This window comes from Sturnira hondurensis, unplaced genomic scaffold (genome assembly GCF_014824575.4).
Source record: "Sturnira hondurensis isolate 20B ecotype Veracruz unplaced genomic scaffold, ASM1482457v3 Scaffold0016663, whole genome shotgun sequence".
Taxonomy (NCBI): Eukaryota; Metazoa; Chordata; class Mammalia; order Chiroptera; family Phyllostomidae; genus Sturnira; species Sturnira hondurensis.
Window position 1 is genome coordinate 11387892 of NW_028089294.1, and position 18346 is coordinate 11406237.

The following is an 18346-nucleotide window of genomic DNA, read 5'->3' on the forward strand; positions in this document are numbered from 1 at the left end:
TTTCTATGGTATTTTGATAAAGCACCACATTCCTAACCAAAACATAGAAGTGTTTCTTCTACTTAACATCTCATCTCCTGATTCTACTTGTCCTTCACGAGACTCCACAAGCAATTGTGGCTGCACTTGTAACTACTTTCCAAGAAAGTAAACAATGCTGTCCACTGCTCTAGTCTATCAGATACAGATGAGCATCCATTTACTATAAAGTAGTTTGTACAAATATGTGTAGGAAATCTTCTGTCCTCAATTTTTCTCCGACAGAGTGGATTAAACTGAATCAGAGGCCTACTATCTGAGGAGCAAGGTGAAATTTCTCTTTTGAAAGAAAACCATCGCATTTATGTCAAGGAATGTATCTTCCCAAATTGCCAGTTTTCTTAGCTCTCTTTTCATCCTGCACCTAATAATAAAAACTCATTTTCAACCAATGTTCTTTCAATTATTTCTATTTTCTAATTTTATGTAACAAATAAACACATCATAAATGACAACTGGTGAATATTTTTTTCATTTTGCTTTTGCTTTTTTAAAACAAGGAAGCTATACAAAAATTCCTTAACCCAGTGGGTTTGTAACAGTACAACTCTCTGCACATTGTTAAGCTGAAACACGGTATCTAAACTATTCTCATACCGCCAATATCTGATGGCATACTGTAAGCTCTGGACATAAAGTAAGTTTAGTAAGTCCACTGCCAAAGAGCAACGGATTTCTGGTGTAATATTTTTATACTTAGTACTAAGGCATCATTATAAGTCAGCTATTTGCATTAATACTTTATATTACATGAAGTTCCTATAAATATAAATTGTTACACTATATAGAAACCCAAAGAAAATCAAAATTATAAAAAGCAGAAAGCATACCTGAAGCAACAACAACACTATAGTTGTCCTGAAATCCATTTTCTGCCTTCACTTTTTCTTTCTCTTCATGGTTTTTCTTTTCTTTGTCATCTTTTTGCTCACTAATTAGCTTAGCAGTGATACTTGGTGTATCTGTAAGAAAATATTACATAAAATACATTACCTGTCAAAGCTATTAAGAAGGAAAGTGATAAATATCTCAAGGGGAGATTATATAAGATTGTATTATCACTACTTGTGGGTAAATGGATGTAGAAGAAATATTATGAGACAAAGTCTGATATTCTGTCCTTGCTCATATCAACCAAAGGGCCTACCCACAGTTCTTAAGCCAGTGTACTGAAAAATCCAATCTCTAGAAAGTATACATATTATTTATAGAGGCAATGGAGACCATTACCATGAAAATTTGCTTTCTTTTAGGTATAATTCAATCTGCTTGCCACCTAAATCTGATTTGTTCCTCACAACATGTCTATCGAGAAAAAATATTATTTTCAATAAAGGAAACAGCCTTAGCAAGGTCACTGCAAACCTGTATGGGCAAACGCAGAACTCAAACCTATGCCACAGACTCCCATGAGACTCACAGTTATTCCACAAAGTGCAATGAAACAAACGTCATTAACAGAGTTCCTGTTTTGCTGTTTTTATTTAGTTAGAAATCTCACATGACAATGTAATGTACTTAAAAATGACATCTAAGTACTTTCATAGTTATTACTCTCTGAATTAATATTTTCTTTTATTACATTGGAATATGGCATGCTATTGAAAATCATGAAAAGAAATGGAGCCCATATATAATAATATAATTTAACCTTTAAGAAACCTAGTCTACGGCCATACCACCCTGAACACACCCTATCTCATCTGATCTCGGAAGCTAAGCAGGGTCAGGCCTGGTTAGTACTTAGATGGGAGAAACCTAAAAAATAGCTCAATTAACTTTTATGATATTAGAAATGATTTTCACTAAGTTGATATGATTACTATAAATTCTCTTTTTACTTTTCTAACTTAACACAATTATGATCCAATGACTTCTTATAATGTTTAGAAAGGCAAAACGGTCATAGGATAAAACAGCATCTTTTGTACTATTTCCCTGTTTTACAGCTTTAAGTATCTGAAAATGTCCAGTAATCTCAATTTTTAGAGATTCTTCCTAACTGCAGATCATGTTTAAACAGGTTCTACTTTTGTGAAATTAAAAAACTCTGTAAACACTATAAATAACAAAAACATAATAAAACGATATATTTTTTCATACAAAAACAACCAAGCGACCCCAAATGGCAAAAACAGTTACACAAATATGTTAAGTGAAATAAGCCAGTCAGTGCGAAAGACAAATATCACATGATCTCACTTGTATGTCGAATCTAAAGAACACAATACACTACAAAATAGACACAGAAGCATAGACACATGGAACAGAATGACAGCTGTAGGGGGGTGTGGAGGGGGACCAAATTGAAAAGTGGCGGAGGAATTAGCCTAAGAACATTGATGCATTACCCATGGACATGGACAACGATGTGGGACTGACTGACGGAGGGAAAAGGAAAGGGGTGGGGCTGGGTGCACATGGGCAAAGACAGATAAAGCAGAGGCAACTGTAATGGCATAAACAAAAAAAGTTACACAAGGCAGAATGTAACATTTAAGTAATTAAAACACACAATGCAATATAATCGAATAGGAAAATATAAAGATAATTAGGTGATTAGAATTTATATAATGTTATTCCATTCACAAAATTAAAAGGTACTACTAAGAAAACAAAGAGAAACTAAGCAAACAACTAGAACAGGAACCAAATGACAGAAATGGAGATTAAGAAGCATAAATGGTAGGTACAAAATGGACAGGGCGGGTAAACAATAGTACAGGAAATGGAGAAGCCTAAGAACTTACATGTATGACCCACGGTCATGAACTAAGGGGAGAGGGAGATGCCAGAGGAAAGGAGAGTTCAGGGAGGGATATAAGGAAGGAAAAAAATGGGACAACTGTAATAGCATAATCAATAAAACATACTTTAAAAAAAGGTTTCTCGCTTTCTCTTTTAAATTGTTCTGGTTTGCATTTCCATTCTGGCCAAGATAAAAGAAAGACCAGTTTTACTCTCCCATCTGAAATAACTAGAAATTAAGGAAATATATGAAATAATAGTTTTCAGACCCTAAGAATAAGAATGGAGGGGCAGTGATACCAGGTGAGGAAAGTCCTATCAGGTGAAGCCGAGGGAAGCTCCGGCGTACTGCCTGGGGGGTTCCCAGGTCACAGCTCAGCCCAGCACGGGTGGCACCGAAGGTGAGGGTATAGAGCTGGGTCACCAGGAAGACAAGGCAGCTGAATGCAGTTTGCAAGGCACAATGCCAAGAAGAAAAGATCATAGTACACAGTATAAATTATCCCACATTTTAAAAAATAGGGGAAAAAATGAAACAAAGCTTCAATGAGCTGTGAGCAACTTCAAGAGGCCTAATAAATTAGAAATGGAATCACCAAAGGAGGGGTGAGAAATGAGTAGAGAGAAAACAAAGGTCAAACATGTCCAAATTTGATGAAATGTATAAACCTACAGATTCAAGAAAGTCAATAAAGTATAATAATAAGATGAAAAAAACTGTAAGGTATAATATACTACTCAAATTGTTTGAAACCAATGGTAGAAACTTATAATAGCAAAAAATATTGACACATAGCTTTTATTATTTGAAAGCAGTATTATTCTCAAAAGCTCTACGAAGTAGGTAAAACAACTGATTAAATTTTAGATCACGTGTTTTAGTACATGTTGCTAAAATATATACACACACCTAAATATATCAAAATATATTGGCTATACATCAAAGATCATAAACCCACTTTCACAGGATCAAAACATAGGTCAATAGAGGTTAAATTCAGCATTTTTTTGATGTTTTCTCAAAAGGACTCTTTGCTGAACTTTGTACTAGGACATAGTGTTTCCAAAGCAATCAGTTTATTTTTTTTTAATTTTAGGTAACAAAGGGACCTTATGTATAAAGTAGTCTACATAATAAAATACAACATTTTAGAAAAAAGCTTTCTTTTACATTAAGATAAACAAAGCATGTTAAATTTCCAATTACTTCCCAATATAGTATCTAAGCTTTTCCATCATCAAGTTAACCACATGAAATCTCAATAACTGAATTTCAGAACTCTTGCAAACTTCTTCCTCCCTTTATTTAAATAATTTCTATTTCTTTCTTCATCATAGAAGGGATAATTTCAGGGATCTGTGAAAAAAGTTTGTAAAATTTGGCCCTGGCCAGGTGCTCAGTTGGTTAGTGTCAAACTGACATATCAAGGTTCTGGGTTCAATCCCCAGTCAGGGAACATGCAAGACTCAACCAATGAAATAAGTGGAACAACAAATTGTTATTTTTCTCTCTCTCAAATGAATAATTTTTTTAAAGTTTGTAAAATTTAGTTACCAGAAAAGTAGTTGTAACAGACACAGTGGACATTTTTAAATGAAAAAAAAGTTACATATACATTTATACAGTATTCTACCATTTTATTGAGTAATTTGTGAAAAGATAATAAAAGAATTATAAATTTATGCACCCACTTGCATTAGATGCACTACTAAAACTGGAAAAAACCTGTTCAACCTTATTTTCTCATTGAGATTATATAAATGGTAAGTTAAACCATGGTAAGTTAAACCATATTTCATGGTTTAACTTACCATTTATATGTGGTAACATCTCCCAATCGCTTAAACCCAATTTTTTATTTTAAGCTGAGGTTTGTATTTACAACTGATAAACAGACACCAACAGTTTTTTTCTGAGATACTGTTAACTTCCTTCAGTTGTCAATGTTCCTAAAAACGTAGGCTTTTCCTCCAACGTGTAGAAACATACTTATATTTATATTAAAATGTAAACAGTTAAATTTCCAGCTTATTTTTAAATCTGACAACATAGATAAGGCTATAAATACTTCAAAGGGTAGAATATGTGCCTTCTTCACTACTATTGGGTTGGCCAAAAAGTTAGTTTGCCTTTTTCCATTAACGGCTATAGTAGTTGGATGTCTTTAACTTCATTTCAAGCAACTTGGTTAGACTGTATTTTGACAGCTGTTATGTCAGTGGGCATTTAAAAAAAACTTATTGAATTTGGTAAATTTTTGTGTATCCATTTGAATATTGAAGATGGAAAAAATCTGCAACATTTTCAGCATAATACATTTTATTATTTCAAGGAAGATAAAAACACAATTGAAACGCAAAAACAAGATTTGTGCAGTGTATGGAGAAGGTGCCGTGACTGACAGAACATGTCGAAAGTGGTTTGTCAGGTTTCCTGCTGGAGATTTCTCTCTGGACCACGGATGTTCCATGCTCAGGCAGACCAGATGAAGTCGATAGTGCGCAACCAACCTTATACCAATTGGGAGAGAGCCACTGACATGTTTAAAATATCCAAATCAATCCAGTTATTGGGGAAAATGAAAATGTCTTCTATTTTACAGAAAAAAAAATACAGACCTTTTGGCCAACCCAATACATCCCTAGTACATACTACTGTACTTACAAATAGAGATACTCAATGAAGTCACTCACTGATTAAGATTTCTGAGGGGCAATGAACTCAAACCATCCACATCTGATTTGCATTCTGCCAACAAAAACTATGTTTTTCTAAGTTAATGAAAATTGTTTAAAGGCACCATGTGAAAGCTTTTGAAATACATGTAATAAATCATGGGAAAAGTTTTGTCTGCTTTCTTAACTATTATAAACAATAAAGTCACCAACCAACCACACCTACTTATTTTCATCTTCTCAACACTGATTTATTCTCTGGATTTACTAAATGCTTATTACTATCACCCAAGTTAATACTACAAGATTTATCTACTGTAAAGCACCCGGTGTCTTATTGTGAGCAATTTCTACCAACAGCTTCCCACAGCTTGTCTACATACCCAACTACCCATTGTCATTACTACACACAACACACACACCAAACAAAATGAAGGGGATGAAATGTACTGCACATTTTGTTTTGTTCATCAGCTACTTACTCATGCCTCACAATGTGAAGATATCTTGACCTTTTCTAGCCATTAAATGGTTGGTGAGTGAATGAACACAATCAAAGAATAAATAGTGATAAAAGTAATAAAATTCCAAATAAATTTAACAAAGGTAAAGAAAACTTAATGTTTAAATCTGACTTGCCTGACACTCTGTCAAGAACTTCCGATAATGTTGTTGACACTGGCAAGTGAAGCGTCCGGAACTTGTGGCCGGCTCCATACATTGGGTGCTGGATGACGTGGCTAGTGGCATTGATTCTACCTTTGTACAGCTGAAAATTCAAAAGAAATCAAGATGTTTTTTTTTGAAATAGATATGATCACAAAAAATTTCAAAAGTATAAAGGAATAAAAAGTTCAATAATGCATACACAACATAAAAAGCTTGTTTTATGGGTTTATTTAAATGTGGCACATTTGTGTGTCATGTGATTTGCTGGTCAAGTTTTACATTAGCATTTTTATACCTAATATGTTACTTTGCTCCAAATCAAGTTATACTATTTAAGGTAATGTATAAATCAGGATATTCTAGGCAGAAAGGGCTATCTGAAAAAGATTTTTAAGTCATATCATGAAGTATAAAACTTCTAATTTCAGTTTCCCTTATTAGAAATTAGAACATAGACCTCCAGGCAAGAAGGAGGCAAAGGTGGAAACACTATGCCTCCTTGCACAACCAAAATTAAGGACAACAAAGATTTAGAAACAAAAACACAACAGAAAAAAAAAACTGTATGGAAGTCCAACAACCATTCATCCAGACCAGTAAGAGGGGATCAAGCCGGCAGCCAGCGGAGAGGCGTCCTGGCAGGAAACAGCAGTGGCTGGCAGAACCAGGCACAGGGATGAAATGAGTAGAGGCAGTGAGGCGAGCAAGGCCACTGGCTGACCATGGACCCACATTCGCATGCAGATAAACCAGGCAAAAACGGGCAGTGAGACAGACCACGCAACCCAGGGCCCCAGTGACGGGAAAGAAAGCCTAAAAGCACCAATTGAAAGCACTTGTGGGGGCTGAGGTGCCGGGAGGGACTCCCAGCCTCACAGGAGAGTTCGTTGGAGAGACCCACAGGGTCCTAGAACATACACAAGCCCACCCACCCAGGAACCAGCACCAGAAGGGCCTAATTTGCTTGTAGGAAGAGACAGAGGGAACTGAAATCCGAGAAAGAATGGAGCAAGTGCCATTGCTCCCTCTGATCCTGCCCCCCACATACAGCATCACAACCCAGTGACATGCACTGCCCCACCCTGGTGAACCCCTAAGGCTCCGCCTCTCACTACGTAACAGGCACTAACAGACCAAAACATTATGGCTCAAACAGAGGAACAAATCAAAGCCCCAGAGCCAACACTTCTAAGCATCAAGAGATAGTCAACCTATCAGATGCACAGTTCAAAACACTGGTGATCAGGATGCTGACAGAACTGGTTGATTTTAGTCACAAATTAGAGGAACAAATAAAGGCTACACTAAGTAAAATGAAGGAAAATGCACAGTGAAGGGAACCAACAGTGATGGGAAACAAACCAGGACTCAAATCAAGGGAGTGGACCAGAAGGAAGAAACAACCAAATAGAACAGAATGAAGAAACAATAATTCAAATAAACGAGGAGAGGCTTAGGAACCTCCAAGACACCTTTGAACGTTCCAACATCTGAATTATAGGGGTACCAGAAAAGGAAGAGGAAGAGCAACAAGTGGAAAACTTATTTGAACAAATAATGAAGGAGAACTTCCCCAATCTGGCAAAGAATACAGACTTCTAGGAAGTCCAGGAAGCTCAGAGAGTCCCAAGAAGGTGGACCCAAGAAGGAACACACCAAGGCACATCATAATTACATTAGCCAAGATTAAAATGAAGGAGATAATTCTAGAAGCAGCAAAAGATAAGGGGACAGTCACCTACAAAAGAGTTTCCATCAGACTGTCAGCTGATTTCTCAAAAGAGACATTGTAGGCAAGAAGAGGCTGAAAACAAGTATTCCAAGTCATGAAAGGCAAGGACCTACATCCAAGATTGCTCTATCCAGCAAAGCTTTCATTTAGAATGGAAGGGCAGATAAAGTGCTTCTCAGATAAGGTCAAGTTCAAGGAGTTCATCATCACCAAGCCCTTATTTTATGAAATGTTAAAGGGATTTATCTAAGAAAAAGAAGATAAAAAATATGACCAGTGTAAGGACAGCAAACTCACCGATATTAATGACCACACCTAAAACAAAAGTAAATTAAGGAAACAAGAACAGAAACAGAACCACAGAAATGGAGATCACATGGAGGGTTAGCAACAGGGGAGTGGGAGGAGGAGAAGTGGGGAGAAGGTACAAAGAATAAGTAGCACAAACTGTGGGGAGAAAATAGACAGGAGGAGGGCAAGAGTAGTACGGGAAATGTGGAAGCTAAAGAACTTATGACACATGGACATGAACTAAAATGGGGGAATGTGGGTGGGAGGGGTGTGCAGAGTAGAGGGGAACGAAGGGGGGAATTGGACAACTGTAATGCCATAATCAATAACATATTATAAAAAATAAAAATAAATAAATTTGAACATAGAGATAACTGCAAACTCTGGTATGAAATGATAAAGTATCTTTACAAACAGCTAATCATTATAATTTAACTATTAAATACTCACTGGACAAGGAGACTGAAGAAACATGGTTACTTTCTCATCCTCCAGCATCAACTGCAAAAATAACCTACGTACGAACCCCGAAATGTTCCCTGACGTGGGAAGGTTCCCTCTTTGAGGAGATGCCTGAAATAGTTCACAGAGAACCTGGCAAGGCAAGAGTCGTCAAGTTAAATGTGGTGTTAATGTGCAGCTTTTTATTTTAAATGAAAAAAGAAAAACTAAGAATGTGAATTAAAATATATGCTTGAATATATCAAATAAGCAATTAAAAATACATTATTTCATCTTACAATATATGAATATAGAAGTTGATTAAGATATTAAAAGTACAACAAAAATTTCTATGGATAAGCAATTATTATCGTAGGGTTTTCACATAATAAATAGCCAGCATAAGCAATTTACTTTTAACTTTAATATCAATGTGGTTGCAATACATTATAAGAAAAACATACTTAAGATACAGAAACCAGCCTTATCGGGAAGCTGGCAGATGACAAATGGGCCAGAAACATCTAGCTTCATGCTACTCTAAGGCCCAAACCAAATTTTCAAATACCGTATTCATGACCTTGATTTTAACAAGCATTTCCTTTTAATTAGGCAGATTAAGCAGATCTACTTTCCCAATAATTAATTAGTATACACAGTAAAGTATCTTGCTTTTCTTAATAAACTTAAATCATTATTTTTTAAAATTATGATAGCTATCTTCCTAGATGTTAAAAAGGTTTCTGCTGAATAAGCACTAGCAAGTAAAAAAGGTGTAAAAAGAAGCTGATAGAGCCCTGGCTGGTGTAGCTCAGTGGATTGAGCACAGGCCTGCGAACCAGACTCTTGAGGTTCGATTCCCAGTCAGGGCACATTCCTGGGTTGCAGGCCAGTTCCTGGCAGGGGCCAGTTCCCAGCAGGGGATGCACGAGAAGCAACCATACATTGATGTTTCTCTTCCTCTCTCCTTCCCTTCCCCTCTAAAGATAAATAAATAAAATATTAAAAAAAAAAAGAAGCTGATGCCTACCATGTCTCAGACAGACTCTATGCTAGGTGGCTGATACACATTATAGTATTTAATACTCTTAAAAAATCTTTGAAGCAGGTATGACTAACCCCATTTTATGTCAAACAGCTTGTTCAAGTTAGAAATGAACACAATGGAGCAGAATCTAGCAAAAAGCAGCTAGAATTACTTTTGAAATTATTCTAGCTTTCAAGATTTGGGGCCCCATATACTTAAATGAATAGAATCGTCTTTCACATTTTTAATGTGATTTGTCAGGAGCCTCCTACGTAGAGTGTACTCTGTCTTCTTCCCCCAAGCAAACCAATACTTGTGGCAATCTGGTTACTACACACTGCAGTGCCTCGATGCAGAAGGGCACTCAGTGACCACCTTCAAGGGGACAATCCTGTTCAGGGGCTAAAGTGCTATTTTGGGGTCTGTTCTTTTCAACTGGGGGAGTATTTAAAAAGGATGAGTATATTGTCTACACCTAGAATTTCTGTGACTTTGCCCATTATCTCATCAAAAAGAGTAACTGATTGATGTGACAGTTGAGGGAAGGACAGAGGAGACATCAACACTGCATTTTAATTATGTTTTAAATTCAGACCCTTAAAGGTACCCAACCCCCAAATTTACAACCACCTGGCCTACCACATGCCCCTTTCTTAACTAATTTCACTAGTACCATTTGATATCATCGTAAACCAATGAGACAATGAAAACACAAGCCAGGCTTTCCCCTTTTACCTGTGCCATCAGCTTTTGGTTATTAGGGTGGCATGAAATGCACTGCAGGAAGAATGCAACGGTTGCATTCTCAATTGCCGTCCTCTGTTGAGTAGTCAGTCCCGATGTGGTAGCAGAAGAAAGAGAAGCTGATCTTGCACTGGTCTGCTGTGCACCTAAATTATGTCCTCCAGATGTGGACCCAGAGTGACACAATAAAAACAGAAGTGCTGTCCACAGGGGATTGACCTCGGGCCCACCGAGCCAGTCTTTCATAATGTGGCTATTGCCAACTTCCGTCAGAAACCTAAGAACAGGAGCCACCAGGTCTGCTGTGATAGGCATCTTATTGCATTGCTGTGGAACATGATGCCGCCTGAGTTTGTCCTGGGAAGCGTCTATTGACTGAGCAATGCTTTCTGAGTAAGAAATGTGGCTAAAGCAGAAACTAGCCAGACTCCTCACAAGAAGAGAAGGCAAACCTGAGTCCAATAATTGTTTGATAGCTTCTGGGGACTGAGAGGAAGAAGCAAGGGTTGCCAAGTGGGATTCAGTTAGTGCAAGAGGTGCTTGTGCATTTTTAGAGTCATCGGTTAAAGATGAACTAAGATCTTGCTTTTTGCTATCATCTGTCATAGACAGTCTGTGGTGACACTGCATTGGAGGAGGCGTAATTCCCATCCAGCCCATCAGCAAGGAAAAATAACTTGGGTGCACATGGCACATTGAGCAAAGTAGACTGTCAACAGCTTTCTTCAAAACCATATTGCAGGGAAGAGACATGGACCAATTAAAAAGTAACCTACAGGAATAAAAAATACCATATTAACAATGTGAGTATGTATGTGTGTGAGAGTGTGTGTGTGTGTGTGTGTATATATATATATATATATATATATTCTAAATATTTCCGTAAGAGAACAATCTATCTATTCTGATGAAAATTACAGCATTTATTTGACACAACTATTATTGTATCAGGAATACCGCTTTGATTCAATATTTAAGTATTTAGAGAAACTAGAAGTTAGATTACATGTATAAAATGAGTACAAAAAACCTATATTAAAATATTTCCACCATTCTCTGTGTGACCGCAAAAATTCACGTAAAGAAACAATAAAAAATAGCCCTGGCTGGTACAGCTCAGTGGACTGAGTGTCAGCCTTCAAACCAGGACATCACCAGTTTGATTCCCAGTCAGGGCACAGGCCAGGTTATGGGCCAGGTCCCCAGTTGGGGGAGTGTGAGAGGCAACCTATTGATGTATCCCTCACACATTGCCTTTCTCTCCCTCTCTTCCCCTCTCTCTAAAAGTAAATAAATAAAATCTAAAAAAAAAAAAAATAATAAGAAATAACAAGGAATTATTTAGTCTGAATTTTACATGATTGTTAGCTTAAATACAAGTTTGCAAATCAAAAACTATTATTGAGTTTTGCTAGTGAGTCATGGATTATACTAACTGGCAGGGGCAAATATGACAATGACTGACTAGAGGAGAAAAGGCCAAGCTTTGCTGGGTCACAGAGCACTTCAGAAATAAGTATAACATTCTTCTACAGACTTATCAGTTATCAGGCAATAAATTCAACAAAGCCTTCGCTGATATGAAGAAGAAATGTGGGAAGTAAAAACTTCTTATCAAAAGAACAATTGTAACAGGCGTCGAAAAAGCAGTAAAAACAACTAACTGTAAAAACCAGCTTAAGTAGCAAGTCTTTCAAAATTGCTAGCTATATTCTTTATTTATAGCTACAGATTAAAGGTAAATGATCTGATGGGTAAATCAGCAAATAGGATAACCACTATGAACTATAGTTTATAGCATATACATTAAACATTCCAATTTCAGGTTACAAAAATAGGCAATGACACTAGTATTTCTTAAAACATGAAGACTAATTCAATTTTTGTAGCACTGTCATTTCAAAATTGCACCTGAATATATTTAACTACTGAAGTATTATTTTTATCCCAACAAGCATATAAAACACTGTTTCAAGTGAAAACCGAAGCGACCTAGCGACCTAGTCCTGGGGTTGGGAGTGTAAGGAATCTCACGAACCACACTTACTCAAAGAGCTCTTGGTCCAGCAGTGCTGGTAGATCGTACTCGACAAGCAGCTCGTAACTATGCCACAGGACCGCGGCTACACAGTGCAGGTGAGAAGGGGATGGCATGAGAAGACCGTACTCTATCGCTGAGGACTTAGGGAACGTGTTGCTCACCAGGCCACCCCTCTTCATAGCAGCCACTCTTGCAGAATCACTGACCCATTTTAACAAGGCCTGAATTCTTAAAAGAAGAAAATGAATTCAAATAACTAATTATGTCACAACTGACAATTAATATGGATAAGCATCACCAATGAATGTGAGAGATGTATTTATGAGAACAACATACTAACTATTCTCGATAATTTTAATCTAAAATAAGAGAGAATAGGAATTACGCAAGCAACAAGGATATAGTTCAAGTGTTCCAATAACCTTACCAATCTTAACCAATGAAAATGTTTGAAGTAACAACTATAGTTCAACAAATAAACACTGACTAATTCTTACCTCATTTGTAACAATATATATAAATCTAGAATTACATGACGTATAGCTTAACAAATTCACCTTCTCTTCTAAATTTTCTCTCATCTTAAGACAAATGACAATCTACAGCAATAATCTGGAGTTAATTCTTCACTGTGCAGAATCACACAATACAGCGTGTCCCCTGGTCCCCATCTTTGCTCTGATGACAGAATATTGCCCCAACAAATGTACTTTTTCAAGTGTCACCCTACCCTCAATCCCTTGGAGCTGGGGCCCACTAACCGAGAGCAAAAGAATTTTTAAAGCAACAGTGCTTTGAGGTTTAAGAAACAGATAAAGACTCGTTGCTAAATTCTTAAAACACTATCTGTTTTTGTTTGCTTTCAAATTTCTATTTTAATTTTTTTAAACCTTCACCCAAGGACATGCTCATTGATTCTAGAGAGGGGGAGGGAGGGAGAGGGGAAGAAAAACACCAATCAGTTGTTCTATATATGCCCCAACCAGGGATAAAACCCCCAACCCAGGCATGTGCCCTGACCAGGAATCGAACCCACAACTTCTCAGTCTACAGAACCACACTCCAACCAACTGAACCACACTGGCCAGTGCTGACATTTCTATTTTAAACCATCAGATTCTTTACTTCTGCGTAAAAGAAATAGGGGTAAGAAGGTATATATAAAACTTTATGTTTCGTGCTGATGAAATCTCTATAAATTGTATAAAAAATAGTCTTAACTTCATGAAATGATCCAAGGAAAAGTATTACAAACACTTTCGCTACAAGTGATTGTATGTATGTGTGGCCTTAATTTAAAAATGAGCCCTGGCTGGTGTGGCTCAGTGGACTGAGTACCTGCCTGTGAATCAAAAGGTCACCTGTTCGATTCTCAGTCAGGGAATGTGAGTGGGTTGCGGGCCAGGTCCCCAGTAAGGGGCAACGCCACACACTGAAGTTTCTCCCTCTCTTTACCTCTTTTTGAAAATAAATAAATATAAATAAAAATGAGATCATTATGTACCTGTCTTTTGTTCCAGGATCCTGAGTTGTTCCAAGCTGGTAAAGAATATCTATAGTAGAGTCAGAAGAGAGCCCATTCAGTCTTCCGAAAAGTAAAGGGCTATTCAAATCTTGTACCAAATAACCAAAAATAAATAAATAAAACTTGTTAAATAAGCAAGTGGGACGAGAAGATTAGCACAATTTAATTTTAAATTTTTCATTAAAAATAACTCTCCTATAAATTCCAACAACAAAAAAACAAACTCCAAAAATGATGAAGCCATGAATGGAAGTTAATTTCAAATACAGAATTGATCACAAATCACACAGTTCAACTGACATTGCCCTGCAAGCATGTAAAAATTAAAATACCAAAGTTAACGGTCACCTGTAGGATCACTGCCTGACGCCGCACAATTTCTCAGCAGAATGTCTATAAGCTTCAGGCCAATTCGAGTGGACTGCAGGCCTATCTTTACAAGCACGACCTCGATGTTGGGTGAATGCATTCCACAGTACGGGGACATCAACAAGGCAGCACAAGTCTGTAGCAGATTAGCAGTAGGTGCAGCTGCACTTGCCATCATTCCTTCCAGATCACTTATGTGAGTAAGGCAATGATGTAATAACCGTAACCATCCAATACTGAAACACACAACACAAAGTAGCTTACATGATAAACTTATGGAGCTCAAGTTTTTTCAGAAGTAAAACAAAACTTAAAAGATCAGTACACATGTTGTGTTTCATATATAGCACCAATCTAGAATACTGCAATTATCAATAAAGAATTAAATAAACATTAAGTTTCTCCTATGACACAATACATAAAAATGCATGCCAGGAGTATTTTGGAACTATGTGCTTCCTTTTTTTAAATTAGTCAGCAAATGGTTTTACATATACACACATATTTATATGTATAAATACAGACTGTACAGGATCTTACATAGACTCGCAAAAATGTAAAGTCTTGGCAGCTCGGGAATAAAAAAATCCTAAATATTTTGATTAGGCTAGGTTTTCAGTAAAATCAGGCTATAAGATTTTCAGCAAGCAAAATCTACCAGAAAAATGTAAATTAAAGAATATATTCAAGTTCTTGTGTATATGGTTAGTTTACATGGTTCAAATATAACCCTTCTGTTGACTGGCATTCAAAAACTACCATATAAGACTAGCTCCCTAGTCTATATGGCTCAGATATACCCCTGATGACAGACATTTGGATATTCTCATATTACATTCCAATCAAAGAAATGGCACCCACAGCCACATATACCACTATAGATCATCTCAAGGATTAAACACACATAAATATCAATTTTAACCAGACTCGAGGTTCTGCTTTTAGAGAATTATCTCTATTACACTTAATCAAAGCATGCTACTATATAGATACCTATGGAACAAAGAACTTCCTAAACCCTAAAAAAGAAGCCACACAATAATTTCACAGGAAGCTTTGTTTAAGAATGAGAAATAAACATACCTTGTTTTAGATACCTGATCTTCAGATGGAAGAAAGGGATTATTAACTGTTGCTGAAGAAGTGGTGCCGAAAGCAGTGAGGCCCAGTAACTTAATCTGGGACAGGCCTAACGTGCTGGCATCTCGTGGGCGATGGAGTCTAAGGCAGACAGCAGAGGCTACTTCGGCTTTTACAAGCTGAATTTTAATGTAGGTGAGCCCACTTGTGACAACAGGCGTGGACAAAGGCAGCATATTGACCCCATCTGCACTTACTTCAACCGACACTGAGGATGGACAGGCTGTAGGAAGAAAAACATTTAAAAAATTAAGCCATTACTAAAGAAAACATAAACTAGCTTTCACACATTAGTGGAAATCTCAGTAAAAGAGCAGCTTATAGTATATTCATTATGAACTTGTGTCAAAAGAACATTTATATCCAAATCATACTTCATCACTGACTCTCACCATAACTGATTTTGGAACCATTTTCCAACATACAATATGAAATCCACAATGTCGTAAAAGTTATATTTAAAAAATTCTGCCATTCACTTAAAAAAGGAACTAAAGATATGCAATCCACATGTATTTGACTCTGCAAGAGTCAGTCAAAGAGGCAATTATTCTACTACTTCCATTTTTCCAAGAATTACCAGTAACAATATTGGACATTGGATTAATACGTTCACTGTTGTAAACAATTTAGGAAGAATGTAAGTTTTAAAAACTACGTTTCTACCAACTTATTTTACTACTATCATACAGCAATGATTTTAAAGAGAGCTGAGTTTAGAAATTCTTTCACATCTTAACTTTCGCTTCCCTTTCAAAATTTAGCCAAACAATCCTGAGAGGATTGTTTGTTTGTTTGTTTGTTTTAAAAATTGCCTTCTAAAATTGAAGGAGATCCAATGAAGTAACAACTGACAACTGTTATGGGGAAAAAATTTTTTCCCAACATAAAAGTCCATATAATAAATTTATTTACAACTACAGCAAACTCTGAACTTTGGTTTTAATCACAAGTGCAAAATTAGAAAGTAACTTCCATTGTATGCCAATTACACACCAGGTTTACACTGAAAACTAAACAAGTCACATCAATCTTTACATTTAATCTCCATAACCTTCTGAGAAAGTACTGCCCGCACTTCACCCGAGCTGACAGCGATGAAGCAACCCGAACTCCCACACGAACAAACTGCACATTTTACAGCCCAGTACATGTGCGCTTCTAAACCCTACATCATCTCTACAACGTATCCTCAATTTCTGCTCCAACCCAATACCAAAATACAAATGCTTTATTAAGCACGTGTAGTAGGGAACACCTACCTTACTGATTTTATATAATGAACTGAGCTCTCTTTGTAACATCCTTCCCACCTCAGTTCCCATGTGCAAATCTAATCTATACTTCAAAGTCACCATTTACATAAACTGCTTTCTCCTTCCAAATAGAAGCAATTTCTTCCTCATCTTAGATCAACCCCTAAGCCATATACTGACTTATATTTTACCATGTAAGTTATATTTTGACCTGCTAAAACCCTGTGGATTAGTTTGTTTTCCTTCCACTTTACTCATTATATGTCTCTATCTAAAAAGTGTGGATTCCACAACTATATAAGGGTGTAATAATAGTCTCATCTTGCAAATATGTGGAAAATTTCTTCTCCAAAACATGTCAGGAATCTCCAAAAACTCCCATAGCTCTTCATGCAATTATCAAGTGGCATCAGTCAATGAACGTAAATGTGATAATTTCACTTCTACGTAAGTTGTTATATTTATACTGAAAAAATTTGGGAACCATCACATATACAAACTAGTACTTCACACTCCTTTAGGAATACTTGAAAGATTCCTGTTCCTCTTAGTGTATTACTTGTTTTCTAAAAATTGTTTGACTTATTTACCTCGTAAGTTTAACAAAATACTCAATGAAAAAGCATTAAATGAATAATATTCAAACTATTAAAAAATTTACCCCAAAATGCTCAAAATATTACATTCAAATTATTACCCTCAAAACATTACAATCTAAAAATTCTTTTAAGTTATCAGATTTACTTATTTTACAAGGGGATGCTGACACACACAAATCTGCTACCTTCACAATACAGCGCTAGTACTGAGGGTCACGCAAGAAAAACTGAGACTGCCACCTGCAGGTGTGTACACTGACTCATCCGACTTAGTAAATTTGGGGGATGAGGAAAGGAAAAACAGTATTAACTAGAATATATTTGCACTCCGTCAAACGTTCAATTTGAAGAGAATAAACATGTGAGTTCACTGCACGGAAATGATTTGGTGGTAATGTTGAATAGTATACTAATAACTTCAAAATTAAGAAATCTGGAAATCATATCTAAGTCTTTCACCATTTGCTAAACATATTTCTCATTTTTAAAAGTTTCTTTATAGTAGTTTACTTTCATGATCTTCTTTACAAAAAATATTACTGACTTGCAAGAGACGCAAGATGAGGTTGGATATGTATCTCCTTGAGAAGCACCGCTGCGGGAAGGTGAATGGTGAGGTCGCACCAAGCCTCCTCTGGGAGGAAGATGTAGGACCACGCGGCAGAGCGAGCTCTTCTATGGGGCGGTGTGGCCTGCAGAAGCACCTCGGCGGGTTGGGCAGTGGGGCTGCTGGATGTGATCGTACCTAGAAAAGACATGAAATACAAATTCACATAGGAAACCCAATAAAGCATCAACAACTATTCAAATTATAATAATTACACTAGAAAAACTTTAAATGTGGACATTCGATACAACGAATGTACTTACTACACTTAGCATGATTTATCACAATATTCACGTAGCATCACGATGGCCAGTCAAGTGTCAGATGACAAGTTCATTTTTAACTGCTGCCTAGTTTACTTATACTCACGTCAATGGAAACTAAAGCAATAACAAATCCTCAAGTAATTTAAGTGGGAAAAAATGTCCAATGTAGTCTTCAA

General features: G+C 36.6%; 1 protein-coding gene across 11 annotated transcripts in view; it reads right to left on the reverse strand.

Annotated features, from left to right (window-relative positions):
• BIRC6 (baculoviral IAP repeat containing 6) overlaps positions 1–18346 on the reverse strand; it is a 201689-nt gene that overhangs the window by 49334 nt on the left and 134009 nt on the right. For 10 of the 11 annotated variants that reach the window (XR_005069536.1, XM_037066615.1, XM_037066618.1 and 7 more), the window contains exons 50-58: positions 17842–18042; positions 15386–15665; positions 14282–14538; positions 13913–14021; positions 12415–12636; positions 10359–11139; positions 8606–8749; positions 6103–6232; positions 870–1001 (exon numbers count right to left, since the gene is read on the reverse strand). Coding sequence is in view for 10 of the 11 variants with exons in the window: in XM_037066615.1 (XP_036922510.1) it covers positions 870–1001; positions 6103–6232; positions 8606–8749; positions 10359–11139; positions 12415–12636; positions 13913–14021; positions 14282–14538; positions 15386–15665; positions 17842–18042 (2256 nt within the window). In the remaining variant the exon portion in view is untranslated. The remainder of the gene's footprint in view (positions 1–869; positions 1002–6102; positions 6233–8605; positions 8750–10358; positions 11140–12414; positions 12637–13912; positions 14022–14281; positions 14539–15385; positions 15666–17841; positions 18043–18346) is intronic. The other variant, XM_037066616.1, reaches the window with a different exon arrangement.